Source organism: Mustela nivalis (genome assembly GCF_964662115.1).
Source record: "Mustela nivalis genome assembly, chromosome: 16".
Classification (NCBI taxonomy): Eukaryota; Metazoa; Chordata; class Mammalia; order Carnivora; family Mustelidae; genus Mustela; species Mustela nivalis.
Window position 1 is genome coordinate 22385548 of NC_139035.1, and position 19231 is coordinate 22404778.

The window sequence follows — 19231 nt, forward strand, 5'->3', positions numbered from 1 at the left end:
TAGAAGAGATCGTGTAAATGGTGGAAACTGTGGGCTATGTGTTGTGCCTGACCGCTGTACTTTCTCATCTTCTTTCTGGGTACACAACGCTGTTCACTCTGGATAATTTCTCCTGTGCTTCACAGTATGAAGGTTCCTCAAAGAGGAAAATGAGTTACCCTAGGACCCAGCAATCCCACTACTGGGTATTTACCTAAAGATACAAATGTAGTGATCCAAAGGGGCATGTGAACCTGAATGTTTACAGCAGCAATGTCCACAATAGCCAAACTATGGAAAGAACCTAGATGTTCATCAACAGAGGAATGGATAAAGAAGATGTAATAAACACACACACACACACACACACACACACACACACACACACACACACACAGGAATACTATGCAGCCATCAAAAATGAAATCTTGCCATTTGCAATGACTTGGATGGAACTAGAGGGTATTATGCTAAGTAGAGTAAGTCAATCAGAGAAAGGCAATTATCATATGATCTCTCTGATATGAGGAATTTGAAAGGCAGGGTAGGGGGTCATAGGAGGTAGGGAGGGAAAAAATGAAACAAGATGGGATGGGGAGAGAGACAAACCATAACAGACTTAATCTCACAAAACAAACTGAGGTTTCTGGGGATGGAGGGGGTATGGAGAGGGTGGCTGGGTTATGAACATTGGGGAGGGTATGTGATATGGTGAGTTCTGTGAAATGTGTAACACAGATGAATCACAGACCTGCAACCTTGGGGCAAATAATACATTATATGTTAATTTAAAAAAATTTCACCTGTGCTTTATGCAGTCTGGGGGAGGATGGGCACACATATAAACCCACATAGTGATTGGTCCACCTGACACCAATAGGACCAATCAGAGTCTCCCTGGGATTGATATGTAAATGACAGGAAGACAAGGTTCTCTCTTTAGGCGAGTGACTGGCCTTGCTGGATGGGATTCAGGAGCTGGCAATGGCCATCTTCCTGGACACTTGAAGAGTCTGACCAGAGAAGAAAGCAGCCATATGGAGACAAGTAAACATGAGATATGGACAAAGAGAAAAGTGTTTTGCCGGTTTCCAGTCCCTGGTTCTTGATTCTGAAATTTTAGTTCTGCAGCTCTTCTTTTGATTTTTTAAAAAAATTTTTTCTTTATTTATCTGACAGAGATCACAAGTAGGCAGAGAGGCAGGCAGAGAGAGAGGAGGAAGCGGGCTCCCTGCAGCGCAGAGAGCCCGATGTGGGGCTCGATCCCAGGATCCTGGGATCATGACCTGAGCCGAAGGCAGAGGCTTAACCCACTGAGCCACCCAGGTGCCCTGTCTTCTTTTGGATTTTTATGAACTTCTGTGGTATCCACCCCTACAGGAACCTGGACATTCCTTTGTTTTTTGTTTGTTTGCTTGCTTTTCCCTTTTGGTTCCTCCAGTTTTTTTTGGATTGCTGCCACTTGCAAGCAAAGGGTCTTGTAAAAATACCACACCAAGGAAATTCACACGTCCTTAGGAGCTATTGAGTAAGTTCCTGTAGGGGAAGGACACAATGAGATGCACATTTTAGAGTGATCATCTTAGAATAAGTTTAGAGGATGAATTGGTGTGAGGAGGGGAGGGAAAGGGGCATTTTCCTGAAGAGAAATGACAGGTTGGAAGGCCGTTATGGTCATTCTGGCAAAGTATGGTGAGTGCCTGAAACAGAAGAGGAAAGGGGGCCGAGGAAAGATTAAATTTACACAAGGTGAGAAGACTAATGAGACTTTATGAAATCTGAGTTTGTGAAATAGGATATTGCTAGGCTTTTAGCACACTTACTTTGGGATCTAATCTTCAAAAATATTAAAATATCTCTGGTGGTGACAACACCATCGTCTTTCCATTGTCTTCTGAAATCTTAATCTGGCCTGGGCTGTAGAATGTCAGCTGCGGCTTGAGCACAATGAAAAGCCGTTGAAGGGTTTTACACTGGTGGGTGGAGGGTGGTCATGGGATTCCTTTTGCATTTTTAAAATGTCATTTTTGGCTGCTGTGTAAAGAATGGATAGAGAAAAGGCAAAAATAGAAACAAATCATTCTCCAATATTTACGGAACATCTACTATGTGTCAGGTACTGTTCTAAACCCTAAAGACAGAATAGTTAACAAGAAACAAAATGAATTTGATGTCCTCTTGGAGTTTTCATTTTAGTTGTTGAGTGAGAAATGAAGCAAATAAATATACATACATATCAGGGGTTGATGTGGGGTAGGAAGGAAACTAAGCTGAGTGAGTGGACATGGGGTGTGGGGGTTTAGGGGAGCAGGTTGGTATTTTCTATGGGACTGTGTCAGGGAAGTCTCCCTCGTTTGAGGAAAGACCTGGAGGAAATTAAGGAACGAGCAGTTGTGCTGTTTGGAGAAGAGCATCCCACACAAAGCAAACAGTAAGCCCAAGGTGGGAGCACATCTGGTGTGTTAAAAGAATGACACAGCGACCAATAATGCCGGGCAAAAAATGAGCAAGACGGCAAGTGGTAGGAGGTAGGTAAGGAAGGTAGTGGGGTCAGATCACATAAAGTCTTGAAGGCCATTGTAAAGATTTGCCTTTAACTTTGTGCCAGATGAGAAGAGCTTGGGATGGTTTTGAAGAGGCTTAACTTGATTTAGATTAGAAAAGGATTGGGGCGCCTGGGTGGCTCAGTGGGTTAAGCCTCTGCCTTCAGCTCAGGTCATGGTCTTGGGGTCCTGGCATCGAGCCCCGCATTGGGCTCTCTGCTCATCAGGGAGCCTGATTCTCCCTTTCCCACTGCCTGCCTCTCTGCCTACATGGATCTCTCTCTCGCTCTGTCAAATAAATAAATAAAATCATAAAGAGAAAAAAGAATCACTCAGGCTGCTGTGTGCAGAACAGACTCGTGGGGTTGTGGGGTGGGGATGCTACTTGAATTAATGTAGACTGAGATTTCTATACTGCTGGCATTTGGGGCCACATTAATTTTTGCTATGGGGAGCTGTCCTGTGCACTGACCACTAGATCGCAGGAGCGCCCTTTCCCACTCCCAAGTTGTGACAACGAAAAGTGTGTCCAGACCCTGTCAAAATATCCTGGTTGAGGATCACTGATCTGGGTGAGAGGGGGTATTGGCCTAGACCAGAGCAGTAGATGCAGGGGTGGGTAGAAGGGGGGAGATTCTGGGTGTATATTGAAGACAAAACACGCAGGATTTGTAAATATATTAAGTGTGGAGTGTGTGGAAAAGACAAGAGTTGGGATGATTTTACAATTTTGGGGGCCTGAGGCCCTGGAACAGTGATGTTACCACTTGCTAAGATTGGAAAGACGACGGGAGAAGCAAGTTTGATGGGCAACAGGTGTTTGGTTCTGGAGATGGTGGCTGAATCCACATGGGGATGCCCAACCAGCAGCTGAACACACAAGTCTGGCATTCATGCATGAGGTCCAGGCTGGAGGCACAAATATGAGCACCGTTAGGACATAGGGTTCAAGCTCTGAGAAGAAGTGGGCTTACCTACGCAGTGAGTATGGACAGAGGTGTGTTTGGCAACATGATAAGGCAGCTTCATGATATCTGTCCCCTGGTATTTGTCCTGTGAGTATGGATGGGAGTGTGTATGGGACTTAGGACTTGCTTTTAACCAGTAGAATTTGGCAAGGTAAGAAGATGTCACTATTATGATCTCATTATATTAAATCAGACTGTTTTACTGATTGGAGTGAGAGGCTGTCCTGGACTTGAAGAAGCAAAGAGCCAAGTTCGGAATCACCTGTGGAGAGAGTTATATTACAGGAAACCTCAAGCAGTCTCTGAGGGCTGAAGATGGTTTCCAGTTAACAGCCTGGAGAATCTCTCTGGCCCGCCCCAGCATGGGCTGCCCCCCAAATCACACAGCTACAAGGAAATGAGTTCTGCCAACAACCTGAGTGAGTTTGGAAGCAGAGCCTTCCCTAGTGGAACCTGCAGGTGAGAACACAGTTTGGTGGGCGCCTTCTCTCCTCCTTTGAGTGAGACCCAGAGCTGAGGACCCTGGTTAAGCTGTGTCTGGCCTCCTGACAGCTAGAGATGGTAGGATAGTAAACTGAGCTGTTTAAAGTTACTAAACTTGTTATTATTTGTTATGAAGTAACTATTAAAAACAAAACAAGAGGCCCAAAATGGAGTTGCTTATGCTAAGCCCCATGTCCCCCAAACCAGACTTAATTATGATTTCAGCTGTCCCAGAAATGGAATCTGAGCCCAGGCAAGCAGACACCACCTGATCCCCACTCCCTCGGACCCCTGCCATCCCCAGAAGCCAAGTCACCTGGCCATAACCAACCTGCCTTGTTTGCCTGATGTGACTTCCTTGCTCCTCCTCTCTTCTGCCTATAAAATTCTTTCATTTTGTACTGCTCCTCTGAGCTCCTTTCAGTCTCCATTCATTTCGTGAATCATTGAATAAAGCCAATAGGTCTTTAAAATGTACTCAGCTGAATTTTTTTTTTAATACAACAGAAAACTCAAGCAGAAGGTCCGAGTCCCAGAGCACAGGACTGATGTCTAAAGGTCAGGAAGCTCAAAAAAACCCAGCCAGGAAAGGAGCCATCATCACTGACCAGTGTGGAAGAGGAAGGGAGAGCCAACATTACGATGAAAAAGATAGAATATTTCCAGAGAAGTGGAGGGACTTCTATGTCTATAGGACTGACAGGTTGAGTCATTTGGATCTGAGGGTTAATCATTGGATTTGGCAACTTGGTGGTGATTAGCGATCTTGTAAAATATCTGTGTAGGTGTAGTCGTGGGACCAATTACTGTTAAAAGTGAAGTGCAAAAAAAATTTCAGGGTTTGGATTCAAATGGGAGCAGTGGATATAAAGAGCAGTGATCAAGTCTGACTTCTGTTTTGGAGGTCAAATCAGTTGGTTTTGCTGATGGATTAGATACGAGAAAAGGGAAAGGGGGAATTTATCCCAGGGGCTGAGGCTTTAGCCAGTAGGAGGTGGGGATGCTGTTTACTAAGATGGGGAGACTGGGACAGGAGCAGGTTGAGGAGGGAGCAGGATAGAAATCATGGTGAAAATAAGACTCCTGTTACATATTCATGGAGAAATACGCTGCAGGCAGCTGGCCATGTGATTCTCAGCTCCAAGGGCGGGTTAGGATTAAAGACGTTAACTTCAGAGCCTTCAGCTTCTACAAAGAACTTAAATCAATGATGCTGAATGGAATCGGCTAAAGCAGTGGTTTTAAAACTGGAGCTGGGAGGCAAGGAGTTTTGCTCCCAGGGCCGATTGAACAATATCTGGCGACATTTTTCGTGGTCACCACTTGGGGGGGGGTGCTGCTGGCATCTAGTGGCTAGAGAACAGAGATGCTGCTAACTGTCCTGCAGGGCACAGGACAGCCCCACAGCAGAGAATCACCCACCAGGTATCAATAGTGCTAGGTTGTGAAAGCCTGATCGAGGGAGAGAGAGAGAGAGCGAACGCATAGCTACAGAAGACCCAGAATCAAGCTCTTCAAAGGGGTGGAGATGAAATAGAGAAGCAAATTGAGAATACAGATCCAGGATGGTAGGAAGAGAAACCATGTGATTAAGAGGGCACTAAGGAAGCGGGAACCTAGAGACACCGAGTACATCCACGTTTGCTAGTGATAGGCATGTATGGTGCATGGACCGCCTATGAGAATTCACACACCTTGCACATTTTTAAGTGGGCATCTGAAACTTTTTAATCATAAACTTTTCATTACAATATATGTATATTTTATTAACTAGGTGTTGAAAATATTAAACATTTAAAAAATGAGATAGAGGGCACCTGGGTGGCTCAGTCACTAAGCAGCTGCCTTTGGCTCAGGTCATGATCCCAGGGGCCTGGGATGAAGGCCCACACTCCTGATCAGCAGGAAGCCTGCTTCTCCCTCCCCTGCTCTCCCTACTTGTGTTCTCTCTCTCTGTGTGTGTGTGTGTGTGTGTGTGTGTGTGTCTACCAAATAAATAAATCTTTAAAAAGAAAATGAGATAGAAAAGGATCGACTTCATTGGAATAACATTTGCCTGCTACAAGTTGATTTTCTTTTTTAAAGCAGAACAGTCTCATTTTCTGTTATTTTATTTCCCAAACCACACTGGAATGGAATGAAACCATTAAAATCCTTACTTGTGCTTTTTCCTATTATGTCCCTAAAAATATGTAGTTTAATTTAAATATGAAGGAATGAGTGTCACTAACCAAAACTGATTGTTATTCTGATGTCAGAGCACTTCCAACATCTGCCCAAATCCCCTTTACGATGACCTTTACCCTAATAAGGAGAGGAAGCCCTAAAGGTGGAGCCCCAGGACTGCCCACAGAAGGGCATTATTTGAAACAAAACTGGTATTTCAACTTTGGTATCAGCCCAAGTCCTACACTCTAATAAGATCTGAGAGGAGTGTCTTGATCTTCCAGGAAGGAGAGGAGTATCCTGATATCAGACCCAGGAATGGGCATATCACCTATCCTACAGAGCACACATGGAGTTTGGATCTGGAAATGGACTCCCTTAAAATGATCTGCACATAAGGATTCTTTATAGAGATTTTTCAACTACCCTTGGGGACATGGTACCCTACACCCACAGGTGTAGACAAATATTTTACAAGCTATGCTGGGAATGAGGTGGGGAGAGAAATATGGAGGTTGTTATAGGAAGGTAGAAGGTTAAAGGAAGTCTTTGTTTTGGGGGTTTTCCTTTTGTTTTTAAGAAAAAGGTCATTTGTCTTCTGACTGGAAGGATCCATTGGAACAAGAACTTGATATTGACCCTGGGAGTGGAGTCCTGGAGAGGGCTGGAGGGAACAAATCCCAGGCACAAGGAAGAACAAACCCCAGCTGGGGATGTCTGCTCTTCTCAATAAACCTGCTCTGTCTTCAACTCTTTCTGTGTTTCTTGTACATTTCTCCAATTACCATGTAAATTCCATGATGCCAGGAACTTTTCTGTGTCGTTCGCCACAGATTTACAAACACTCAGGGCAGTGTGTAGCACACAGTAGGTACTGACTAAATATTTGTTGAGTAAATGTCTAAAAACAAATTAAAAATTGATACAAATGTAGGTATAGATTTGATTGGGTAGTGGTAAGATAAGGGAATTCCTGCACAAGGGGCTTTTATTTTCTTGAAGTGTGACACTAGTGATGAAGTTTTGGAACACAGGTGAGGTTTGATGGGGTGAGGTCCAGAGCCGATGACCAAGAAAGAATTCTTGAGACATCTTAGGTGCAAATGGTGGTTTTATTAAAACACAGGGACAGGACCCAGGGTCAGAAAGAGCTGCTCAGACAGAGGCATGGTTGACTGGGAGCTGAGGAAGGTGAGGACAAAGGGGGTGTCCAGAAGGACTGTCATATTCTAAAGAAGAATTTCAGGATAAGGGAGACCTGGTTATTGTCAAGTCAAGGCTGTTTTGGCCTCTAATGAGGGAAAGCATGAAGACAGTCGGGAGTTTCCTGGAGATATGTTACATTCCTCCTATCACACATCCTTGTCACTGGGCTTTGGGCTTAGAAGAAATTCAGTTTTATTACACTTCCCTCCCCCTTAGCCTCCCTCAATTTTATGGAGGGGAGGGTGATGTTAGGGCTTCCGGAAACTGAGGTATGGATCTCTGGAAGTCAGACTATTGATGAGAAAGCTTATTCCTTCCTTGTAAGTCACTAGGACATTCGTAGATGGAGGGAGACTCCTGTCCTGCAGGACTGGGATCTCTATCAGTTAAGCATCGTTTTTCCTTTAGGGCAGCCAGGAGTGCATGAGGAATGTTACACATATGGCATGGGGAGAGGGTGTAGGGTGCCAGTTTCTGCTTTGTCCTCAGCTTGCCTTCTGCTCTCTCATCCCTAGGACAGGAGCTGGGAGTGAGGTGACATAGTTCAGGAGAGGTGGGGGTAGGGATTGTTGAGGCAAGTCTTGAAGGTGTGAAACGGTCATCCATTAGAGGGAAAGCAAACTCACCAGAGAGACAAGGGAGTTTGAAGCCAGGGTTGAGTATCCACTGGAGAATTGTGGTCAAGTGTTTTAAAGTACAGCAGGTTGGCTCAGCTGTATGATTCCTTCCTGGTTTCTGGTGCATGCTGCTGGCATTGGTAGAATCATTTCTAAAGAAACAAAACAAAAGAGGATAAGCCATTCTTTCAGAAATGATGATGAATCAAGTTTTGAACATGCTGGGTTTTGAGGCATAGGTGGGACATCAGTGAAATAGCATGAGTAGGTAGTCAGTTACACGGGCCTGGTGGGTAGGAAAGAAACAGATGGTCGTGTGGGAGAGATGTTGCTAGGGAATGGGAGCTGAAACCAAGGGCACAGTTGATATCACTACAAGAGAGGGTAGCTTGGAAGAGAAAGGTTAACTGAACCCCTGGGGAAACCCTGATGGGAAAGTCACATGCATTTCTCAGGCATGCCAATGTTGACACAGATTATTGTAACTCCTGGGGGCCAGAAGCCATGTCTTTGAGATTCATTCATTCTCTGCCTCTGGCATGGCGTGGACCACATTGAAGGTAATTCTAAAATTCATTCCGATTTGATTTCATTGCACTTTTCATTTACCAGAATCTTGTCATGGTTTGCTAGTGTATCATTTTCTCGAAAAGATTAAATAAGGACCATTTTACAAATATGAGATGAATGCCTGAAGGGATTTTGTTTAATTCATTCCTTAGCTCGGGAACCACTAAGATGTTACCACCACTTCAAGCAAGAATCTCAAGGCAGACACATATACAATCAGTAATACTTAAACGAATTTGCTTTGATAGATGCAAATAGATATGCAAATATAATGCAAATGGATGCAAAACTGCCTCTACCAAAGGAAAGGGGGTCAACTGTACTTCCAGTGGACAAAATTCATTTACATATAGCTAGACAAGATCATATGCATCCACATCAATTATGTACAATCTATAGAGTTGCAAAATAGCTCAAAGACAAGAAAGGCACAGAATATCCCATAGAATTGGTCAGCCCAGAAGGGTACATGAGACAACACCTGTTTTCCCTTGGAAGACACTATAATCTTTTAGGTTCATTTCAATGTCTTTCGTGATTTTGCCTATGCTTTAAAAAAAAAAAAAAGTTGCCCTTATCATTCTTATTAGTTTGAAAAAAAACTAATAAAATACTAGTCTGTTATAAAATACACATGGAAGAATGTTCTGGCACTATCATACCCAATTTGGGGTACTAACTGATTAGGAAGATGAGGCAGAATTTGGGAGCCCCTAGGATGAGTCTGTTTCCAGTTGGAATGGGAAACATTTAAGAATCAAACTAAATGATCTCAAATCCACTCTGGAATGAAACAGGTTATAAGGAAAATACAGAAGATGTTGAAATGGACCTGTTGGCTCATTGTGAGCTTTCCTGGTCGAATGGAGACCTCTACCATGATGCTTGTCCTCCATGTCCCACCCGTCCCATACCTGCTATCCTGGCACCAAGGGCCACCAGACTTTAGGCTCAGTCTGCAGTTCCAAATGGAAACCCTCTGTTCCCACAGTAGTGGACAGGATGACTGGTTGCTGGTGGAAGCGTCAGCTGCTTTAGTCGAACAGTTCAAGAGAGGATCAGAAGAGCATAAGGACGATATTGGAAAAAAATGCTCAAATGAATTTCCAGAACACAATATTTCTCTTTGCAATTTTTGAGTGTTCTGTAGCCAACCTGCCAAAAAAATGTGAAAACTATAAATAGAGAGGAGTGGGAAGGAGAAATGAGGACCTGTCACAGTGCCAGCAAAAATAGGGAACTGAGAATTTTCCAGAGATTCAGAGTCAAAGGGGTTAATATTTACTTAGAAAAGAAGTCGTGGGCACAAGCTCTAGGATGAAATGAAGGCAAGAGAGGCAAGTTAGGGAATCGAGAGAGAGAGAGAGACTTGAAGATAAAAAAAAAGTCAACTTAAAGTCTCATTCTTCATTAAGGAAACTACAGATCAGAGAAGAGGGGAGAGACTGGGATATAGTTGATCGCCGATTGTGTCTGGCTCTGATTAGAAGCTTTGTATCCACTTTTTAATTTCATCTTCCAGCCTGTTTCCTGGATTCCAGCCTCTATTTTCTATGAAATAGGTACCATCACCAAAGATGAGAGTCAAACATGTAACAGTAGTCAAATCTTTAACAGCGCGGACAACTAACTAACCAAAAGCTGGCCCGGGGACCCCTGCAGAGTCAAGTGTTACACGCCCAGTGCCTGGATCGCGAGGCCATGGTAGGGATCTTGGGAAGGGTTCAGGGTAGGGAGACACACAGCAGTTTCTGGCCAGAGGCTAGTCACCAAACTTTGTGTGGCTAAAGGGGTGTGTACCAGCTGAATGTCAGCTCCCAGATGAAACTGAGGGAAATGTCCTTTGGGAAGGTTTCCGCTGACTCTCTGCCTTTCCTTTGTCCTCCCCAGGGTGTTCCATTAGCATTTGGGGTCTGGGGTCTTGCCTGTTGCTCCTGGCTTTGGTGGGCCACGGCACTGCCACAGCCAGGGCTCCAAGTGGCAGTGCACTGTATGGGGTCTTGACTATTCCCTCCTGACTCTCGGAAGGAGAGCAGGCAGCAGGGATTTTCATTCTTTGTTGGCACCTACTCTCTTCAGCAACCCCAAGATCAGTACCCCAAGCTGCATAAGCTCAGGTTCATGTCTTTACCAAAGGCCGGCAATAATTTCAGAAAGGAATGACAATGAAGGTAAAAAACAGTTCAACTACTCGCTCATCTGGACTTCTAGGGCAGGTGGGGTTCCCAGAGAACTTTGTTCCGTCGGTCTGGCACCCTTGCCCCCCCTCTTGGTGCCTTGGTGATGAGTGTGGGCCTTGCTGTTTGCGCTGCCTGAATTTGCCCTTGTCGCTTATGAGCACTGTGGCCCTGGGCTAAAAGTCATGCCTCTCAGAGCCAATTGGAATAGCTTATTAGACCTATTGATTCTGGCATAGTGGGCATGTGCAGAAATCTCTCTTCTTCATCCCTCCTCCTTCTCAGTCTTCACCTCCTCCACCTTTTCCTCCTCCTTCTTTGATGTGTAAACCAAGGTATTTGGGGAGCAGGGAATGATGTGATGTTTGGGATTTACTTTAAAATATATTCCAGACCTCCCCCCTCCCCAAAAAACAAAAATACAGGTACTTTGGGGGCAGTAGAAGGAGGAGGGCCTATGAAACAGTTGGGGAAGCAGAGTGATAAGTACTCGGAAGGGCCGGGATCCTTCTGCTCTACACACTTTGGTGTATGCTTGAGAGTTTTCATAATAAGAGTAAACAAACAAAGACCAAATAATGAGGCTTTCATTCCCTATATCCAAATGACCACAACAGGGCATAGAATGCACTTTCATAGTTGCTCCCCTGGCAATTTATTCTGATTCTCCAAATAAGATTCCAGCTCTCATCCTACCTGTCACAGTCTCTGGATATTGACTGGGAACGTTTTCCTCAACAAGGCCTTGCCAGGCCCACTGCTTTCAGATTCTGTACTCAGGTTTTAAAGATTTTTTTAAATTTATTTATCAGAGAGAGGGGGGCGGAGAGAGCGAACACAGGCAGACAGAATGGCAGGCAGAGGCAGAGGGAGAAACAGGCTCCCTGCTGAGCAAGGAGCCCGAAATGGAACTCGATCCGAGGACATTGGTATCATGACCTGAGCCGAAGGCAGCTGCTTAACCAAGTGAGCCACCCAGGCGTCCTGTACTCATGTTTTTTAAAAAAAAAGTGACCTGTTTCCCGTTTGGAGTGACTCGAATGCAAGACTCACTGTAAGCCGTTGTCTTGCTGTGTCCCATCCCTTTCTAAGGACTGCATGTGATATCTCTGGGAGATCACAGCATTGGGAGGGGCAGCCCAGGCCTGGGCTATTACAGCAAAGCTGCAGCCTGAAGGGCGCGCGTGAGATCTGTAGTTTGAGCTGTCAGAGTCTCACGGAGAAAAAAAAGAGAAATGAATCATCATTTGACCGTGACATTCCCACTAAAGGGGAGTACAGTGGGAGAAAGAGCAAGGGAAGAGGAAAGAAAAATCTCAAAATAAATGTGGGGTGGATGGCAGGAGGAGGAGGGGGTCTCGGAAATTGGGGGCAGGTGTGGCGATCGAACCAACGCTAGCCACAAACACACGATTCCGCCCATTCTAGAGCTGACTGGACATAAACATGCTCCCACATCTACTTGTCGGCTGCGTTTTGTCGGCCGGCCAGTAGCGAGGTGATTCTTTAAGAGCTCTGAGAACCCAAACTTGTGGCCGCCCGGCAGCTGAGCCAAAGTGGAGCCGGGAGCTGCCCAGACGACCCGAGGCTGCCAGCTGACCACCTTCCTCCCTACAGATCGCTGGAGCCAAGCTCGGCGGGGGAGAAGCCATGCTAGCGGGTGGGTGCCGGGGCTGAGGGCGGAAGCCGGGTTCCCACAGAGGCCTCCGCGCCCAGGCGGCTGCAGCGGCCGCGCACGGGGACCGGACGCCTGACACCGGGACGCGCCCCCCACTCTGGACAACCGGCCACAGAAGTAAAGGGCCAGCATCCCGCCACGGCTATGCTTCCCGCGGGACAATCTCGGGAGAAGGTCCTGGAAGAGGCTCGCAGGCCGATTTTCCGAGGGAAAGGGCGAGGTGGGGAGGGAGCGCCCCTGACCCTCCCCGCCCTCCCTTCTCCCGCTCACCGGGCAACAACAGCAGTGGGGCTGCCCCGCCAAAACGTACGTGAGGTTGTAGTGTCGCCCTCCGCCGCAGGGGGGCAGCATCACCTGCTGGCTCGGAGGCAGCGGTCCGGTCCGCGCGCCTCTCTGGGCTGAGGCAGGCGGAGGCGGGCCTGCGGCGTCCTCTTTCATTGGCCGTGGCGCGGGGGCTGCCATGTTGGAGGAAGCGGTGCCTTCTGTGCGGTGGAAACGCTGTGGCTTCACCCATAGCGTTGGGGAGCACAGCCTCCTACCTTTCCTCCTCGCTCGAGTGTCGGTGCTGAGAGGCGGCGGGAGAGAAGTAGGATGAACCTGCCCAAGGGGCCGGACACACTCTGCTTCGACAAGGACGAGTTCATTAAGGTGCGCGCCTGGGCTCTGCTCCCTGGAGCCGGGCCGTGGGTGGCCTGCCCTCCTTGGCCCTCTAGGGCCTCTCCTCGGGCTTCTCCTGCGGGCTTCCTGGGCCGTCCCCGCCCCGGACGGGTCCTCGGCGGGGACCTCACTGCACTTCGCAGTGAGTCTCTTGGCCTCGGGTGGGCTAGGTGCAGCCTGGAGAAAGCACTTCTGTGAAATCGTGCACATTGAATGAAAAGTCCTGAAAGTTCAGGGCAAGTGGTTTTGAGCTAAACGTAAAAGCCCCGGACCCGTAGGACCCGCCTCTGGTACCGTGCGGCAGAGTCAGACCGCCGCTCCCCTGGCCTGACAGAAGCCTCCCAGTGCCTTGTGCCTAGAAGCTGAGCGACTGTGAGTTGAGCACATCTCTGAACGCACGTACTTACCAGGAATCGGGTCAAAAAGGCACTTAACCTAACGTTTATGCCTGACTTTCGTCTTAAGCTCCCGGAATGAGAAATCTGAAAGACTGTACTGTCCTTACTGGTTCTGGTCCAGTACTACAAAGCATACCAAGCTCCTTTTCTAAAGTTGCCCTACTTCTCTTGGTGAGGTCAGCCTGAAGCTGGCAGCAGATAACTGTAGGATATAAAGTTACAGAATAGAAATTTAAACTGAAAAGACTTTTTACTGACAGGAAAGGTTCATCAGACTTAGCCTTGAAAATGTCCCAAGGTTTGAATCAGAGCCAGGAGGAGCTTTGTCTTTTTTCTGTATCTCCCTGGGTCTGTACTTAAACTATCAAAATGTATATGTTTAATTTCTAAGGATTGGGATTTAGTAGCTGGTTTCAGTGTTAAAAAGTTTTGGCTCTGTAGGTACCTAAAATTCTGAAAAGAGTTTGAATTTCTTACTTTTTTATGGCTTCAAGTCATAATATGTTTTTTTCTTTTTTGGGTTAACCAGCTAGTTCCTTTTTGATACTTGCATTCAGATCACATCTCCCAAACTCTGGCTTTAAAAGTGCTTATGTCTGGATCCTCTGCGGTGTGGCCATATCATTTTTAATATGTAGGGATGTCTAGACGAAGGTATATTGTACTCTTGTTCTTGTATGGTGATGTTAAGCCACTGTAATAAAAGGTGTAAATTGAATGGAGTGTCTGAAGGAGAGCACAGAGTGAATTCTCTGATCCAGAAACCTTTTGTTAATGAAGGACACGTGATGAGGAGAGAGGTCATTGGAAGAAGAAAAGGCACACACACAGACTTAAAGAATGTCAAAGCACGGAAGTCTCTTTAGCTTGTCTGTCTTTGGACTTCATCAGGCTTTCTTTGGGCCTAACACTAGCATTTTCTCACACTTCCTCGCCCCGCCATCTTTCTCACTCTGAGCTGACAGAATGCCTTTGGTCAAAGCAGCTTCGGAAAATAGAAATCTCAAAATAGCAGTTCTAAAGTAGGACTTAGAGGTAGGAAGAGAGCAAACTGGGAAAGTGGCTAGAATGCCAGCAATTCCATATTCTTTCAAGGCTCTGACATTTCTGAATATAATGTACAATTTGTAGTGTGAATGAACGTGACCCCTTCATACATAGAAGGAAAATACATGGAACAGCTGTTCTGTGTAAAGTGGTATTGATCTTCTATGTGGGAGCTGGAGATAAAAGTTATATGCAATTTGTGTTTCTGTCAGAGAGATGTTTTGTTAAGTTACAGTTCCGAGGCAGAAATGAGTGGAGAGCTTGCTGTCGGGGTTGTATTTCTACATAGGTGTCTTGTTTGGCACATTTTGGAATGAGACTGGGATGGTAGAAAGGGAGATTGGGTGGGGCTGCGGGTTGCACCTTGGACACTGCATACATTGAGGTGTCCACGTTGATGCAGTCTTCACGGTAGAGCTGCAGTCAGGTTTACAGCAGGAAGTTGCATGGTCATATCTGTTGAGTTCGAGCTGACTGGTGGCAGGAGACTACTTAAAAAGTCATGTTTATGAGATCTAATGAGAAATAGAAGGGGAAAGGTATGCAAAAGAGGTAGGTGATCAAAGTGCAGGAATGGCAGATGGGGAAGGGTCACCTGGGGCAGAGGCACTGGCAACATCATACTTTGTCGGCTTAGAAATACGAAAATCCTTTGGGTTGACAGCCAAATAATAGATGAGCAGGACATAAGGTATTGGTAGTAGGGGGAGAAAGTGGCATAACAGATAAATTAGACCATTTACATGGTTGTGCTATTGACATCACATGTAGCCTTCCTCTTCCATCTCAACATATGACTTCATCTCCAGTCGTACAGAAAAATTAGCAGCCATCCCACGGGACCTCCTCCATCCTGCTGATCATGATCCCATTCTTGTATTTGTCCCCTTCTCCTCCTCGCCTGGTACGGGGAGGGGCTCTCCTTCCTCCTCGGGTTCAGTCTCCACTCTGGCTCGGAGTCCATGCCCTCCCGCCCTTCCAGGAGCCTGCGAGGATCCTCTCCCCTGCACTCCTTCCCATCATGCACTCCTGTTTTATTCTCTCCCACTTGACTGCCCCACCTCTAGGTATTGCCCTGTCACTGTCGCACATCACAGCCAGTGCTCAGGGGTTGACTTGACTTTCCCACCTTCCACCCTTCAGGCCCTGTCGTTCCACTAAAGAGTTCTTACCAAAACTGTTTCTAAGTCAGCGCACCCGACTTTTCTCTGTCTCCTTACTTGACATCGCAGTAGACCAAATGCTCTGCATTGCTTCCTGTCTTTCTTCTACCTCTCTGATGTGTCTCCTGTGCAAAGTCATGCTCCTGGTAGCCACTGAATGCTGATTATGGGCTCAGCCCCGTGTTCCTTTCTTTCCCTAGATGACCTTTTGTGCAGCTTCATGACCACCTATCAGCAGGTAAGGCAGATTCCTGTCTCTGGCCCACACGCCTCCTGAGCACCAGTTCTGTGTATCAGACTTGCTGACCTTTCTTCTCGGATGTGTCTGTGGCCCCTCAGACTCATCAGGTTCAAGACGGAATTCATGAGCACCTCCTCCACTGAAAACCACCTTTCTTATTCTATTGCCTCTCTCAGTATACACTTCATCCATTTAGCCTGGAGTCGGGAAACCAGAAGTCAACTCCTACTCTGTCACCTTTCCAAAATCTAGTCTGTCACACCAAGTCCTGTCGATTTCGCTTTCTAAACCTCTTGAGTCCATATACATCTTTCCATCTCTTCTCGTACCTTTGCAGTGCGCCCTTGCCATCACACCGTAGAAGCTTCTCACCCAGTCTCCATGCGCCTTCCTTGTCTTTCTGGCCCCTGGTCTACACTGCAGGCAAGCCACTCTTGTCAGAATGCGGATGTGATCTTGTATGTACCAGGTGACTGGTCAGTCCACCAGCTCTTGAAAAACCATTTTCCCACGCACTCGAACGTATTTCAAAGAGAATCAGTCCCCCATGGGGTAGTTTTCCTTGGTAGACAGTTTGTTTCTGTGCTGAGCCAGTCTGCCTCCTTCGAACTTCTCTGTGTCAGTTCCTCTCTGGAACTTGTGGCTTCGTTGGCACCCCGGGTAGGCACATGAAGACCTTTTCCATGAGAAGTGAAGGCAGGAGCCCTCTGGACGGTGAATGTATGTACCCTCATGTTCCATAGGTAAAAGAACCGTGTGTGGGGGTGGGGGGGGTAAGTCCTTGAGGCTCCTCCCTGTTCTAATTGGCTGAACTGGGAATTTTGAGACAGGCAGCAGGTCCTGTGTGTCCTTGTTTGCAGGGAGCATGCATTCTGATGGACAAAACGGAAAAGGGGAAGAATGAGCAGCTGCTCAGATCTGTTTGTACTGTGCTGGCTGATTAGCTGTGACCTGCAGATGTGGGTCCCATCCTCGGCTCTGCTCTCTGCCTGCTTATGTCTGACTTGGGGCAAATCACTCGCCTCCGGCCTTCTGTTTGCTTGTTAGTATAATGAGGTGGTGCTTATCTATGTGATCTTTGCCGGCTCCTCTGAAAAGACTCCAGTCCATCCTGGCTTGCAGATAAGGAAACTGAGGCCTGAGGTGTGATGACTTCCTTTAAAGCCACACAGCTAGTTGGGGCCAATCACAGGCCAGATCTCCTGACCCCCACGCATCAGTCCTTGGAAATCCTACTGTAATATGTTCCATTCCAGAGGCCACAGGTGGGAACTGAGGGAAATGGGACAATCAGAACATTAAAAATAGCGCAGAAGATGGCACAATGTCCGCATGCCTTGGCACCTGCATTTCACCAATAGGGCCACCTCTTACCTTAGAAGAAGTTCCCACAGGGCTGGTGATCTGGATGCCTGGCCTGGAGCTTAGCTACGGTAAATGGGACCAGAGGGAAGTGATGGCTGTTTGAGGTGGACTTTGTTGACGGCGGCTGGAGATAGAAGCTGACAGAGGAGGAAGAGGGAAGAGTGACAGACGGCAGATAGCCGCAGGCCCGCAGGTCACCCACTGTTGCCCAGGGTCACCCATCCCCAGGAGCTGTCTTCGTATCACAGGAGCTGAGTGCTTACCCTGTGGGTTCTTAGTTCGATGTCACGTCTTGATGACAAGATTCCATTCTCTTCCGCATCAGTTTGAGACAGACATCGTAATGAAATTCTAATTAGCCAAATATGGAATGTAAGCCTGGAACTCATTTTATAGAGAAATTTTCTTATGTGAACTACTTTCCCTGATGATAGAGGAGTTGTGACGATGTAACATCAGATATAGTTTATCTGATTGGCACTTGTAAGAAGGGTTCCCGGCAAAAAAGAACTGTTTTTTTGTTGTTGTTGTCCTCCCTTTTGGTCTTTTCCATTCCTTTTTTTTTTTTTTTTTTTTTGTCTTGTGAGCGGTCATCTGATTTATAAAAAGATGCAACAAAAAGTAAAATGGTACAAGATAATCAGTTTCAAAACATAAAAAAATGAGTGTCTTTAGCCATAGCTCAGAACAGAGGAACTGGGTAAGGAGAATTGCTTGTATGAACTGGCAACAGGAAAAGTTGGTAAAGGAGAGGAACTCTGAGGAACTCTATTAAGACATAGGAGTGAGGGGCTCAATCATCATCTGGCATTCGCTCAGTGTCGTCTATATGGTTAGAGATGTCCATGATGGGAACTCCAGCAATCTTCTGGGTCTGGGTCAGCTGATGCCACAGTGTAACACTCTGAATTACTTCCGTACTGAGCAGTCATCTGCATAGTTTTGTGTGTACGTGGTAATCATTTGAATCTTGGCTCTTTCACAATCCTTAGAGCCTCTTGATACTTTCACCCCAGTTTCTCAGTTTCAGCCATTACACAGTCAGTTGTACAACTGGTACACTTGGCACACAGCCCGTCCATCATTGACCGGTCAAGTTTGGCCTAAATAGAAAAGTTGATAAAGTCGGTACCAACCAGGATGTGGTAAGTCGGCCCAGCTGTGTGTTTATATTGGAAAAAGCAGGAGGGATGTTGGGGGACTTCTCTTTCCTTGAGTGCATGGGATCCTTCTTTTCTTTCTTTTTAGGTTTTAATCTGTCCTTCTCTCGGAGAAGGATCTCAGAGCTAAGCATTCACTTCCCGGTCACATACTTTCTTGCTTTCTCTTGCTTTCCCATGTTCACACCATGCCCATTTCTCCTTGCTTTTGATTTTCTAATTCACTCTTTGTAGTACCATAAAACTTATTTAAATAAAATGTTGGCCTACTAAGTTATTGATTATTAGTAAGTTCTTTGTTCAAAATTTGAGAGCAAGAAGTATTATGTAAATATATCTTTGTTATTTAACTAGTCTTACAACATTTAGCATCAAATTTCTTGAAACATTTAAACAATCACAAACTGGGGCTTGGGCTCTTTCTTTCTTTCTTTCTTTCTTTCTTTCTTTCTTTTTTTTTTAAGTAATCTCTATACCCAACATGGGACTTGAACTCACAACCCTGAGATCAAGACCTGCACGCTCCAGTGACTGAACGAGCCAGGTGCCCTTTGGGCTTTTTGTTTTTAAGTTCCTCAGGTGAGGGGCTGCCTTAGTGGCTCAGAGGGTTAAGCTTCTGCCTTCAGCTCAGGTCATGGTCTCAGGGTCCTGGGATCGAGCCCTGCATGGGACACTCTGCTCAGCATGGAGCATGATTCCCTCCCTCTCTGCCTACTTGTGATCTCTCTGTGTGTCAAATAAATAAATAAAATCTTAAAAAAAAAAGTTCCTTAAGTGATTCTAATGTGTGACCAGTGTTGAGAACTCTAGCAC

At 46.2% G+C, this 19231-nt stretch overlaps 1 protein-coding gene and 1 pseudogene across 3 annotated transcripts; both read right to left on the minus strand.

The window, feature by feature from the left end:
- Window positions 1–1900: 1900 nt before the first annotated feature.
- LOC309850333 (uncharacterized protein) lies at window positions 1901–12849 on the minus strand (the record flags this gene model as incomplete). 2 transcript variants are annotated; one of them, XM_082704127.1, is made up of 3 exons in its annotated part: window positions 1901–2013; window positions 7972–8114; window positions 12698–12849. In XM_082704127.1, 3 exons carry the CDS (start codon window positions 12847–12849, stop codon window positions 1907–1909), a joined length of 402 nt encoding a protein of 133 aa, XP_082560253.1. In that variant the 3' UTR covers window positions 1901–1906. The 2 variants fall into 2 exon arrangements, 1 of the variants encoding a protein (XP_082560253.1); XR_014304188.1 differs by lacking the exon at window positions 1901–2013 and adding an exon at window positions 9447–9687 and having other exon boundaries at window positions 7236–8114; window positions 12172–12849.
- An 817-nt stretch (window positions 12850–13666) lies between these two features.
- Window positions 13667–18853, minus strand: LOC309850335 (rRNA-processing protein FCF1 homolog pseudogene; annotated as a pseudogene). Its single transcript has one exon. The product of its transcript is annotated as an rRNA-processing protein FCF1 homolog pseudogene (transcript).
- Between the last annotated feature and the right edge of the window lie 378 nt (window positions 18854–19231).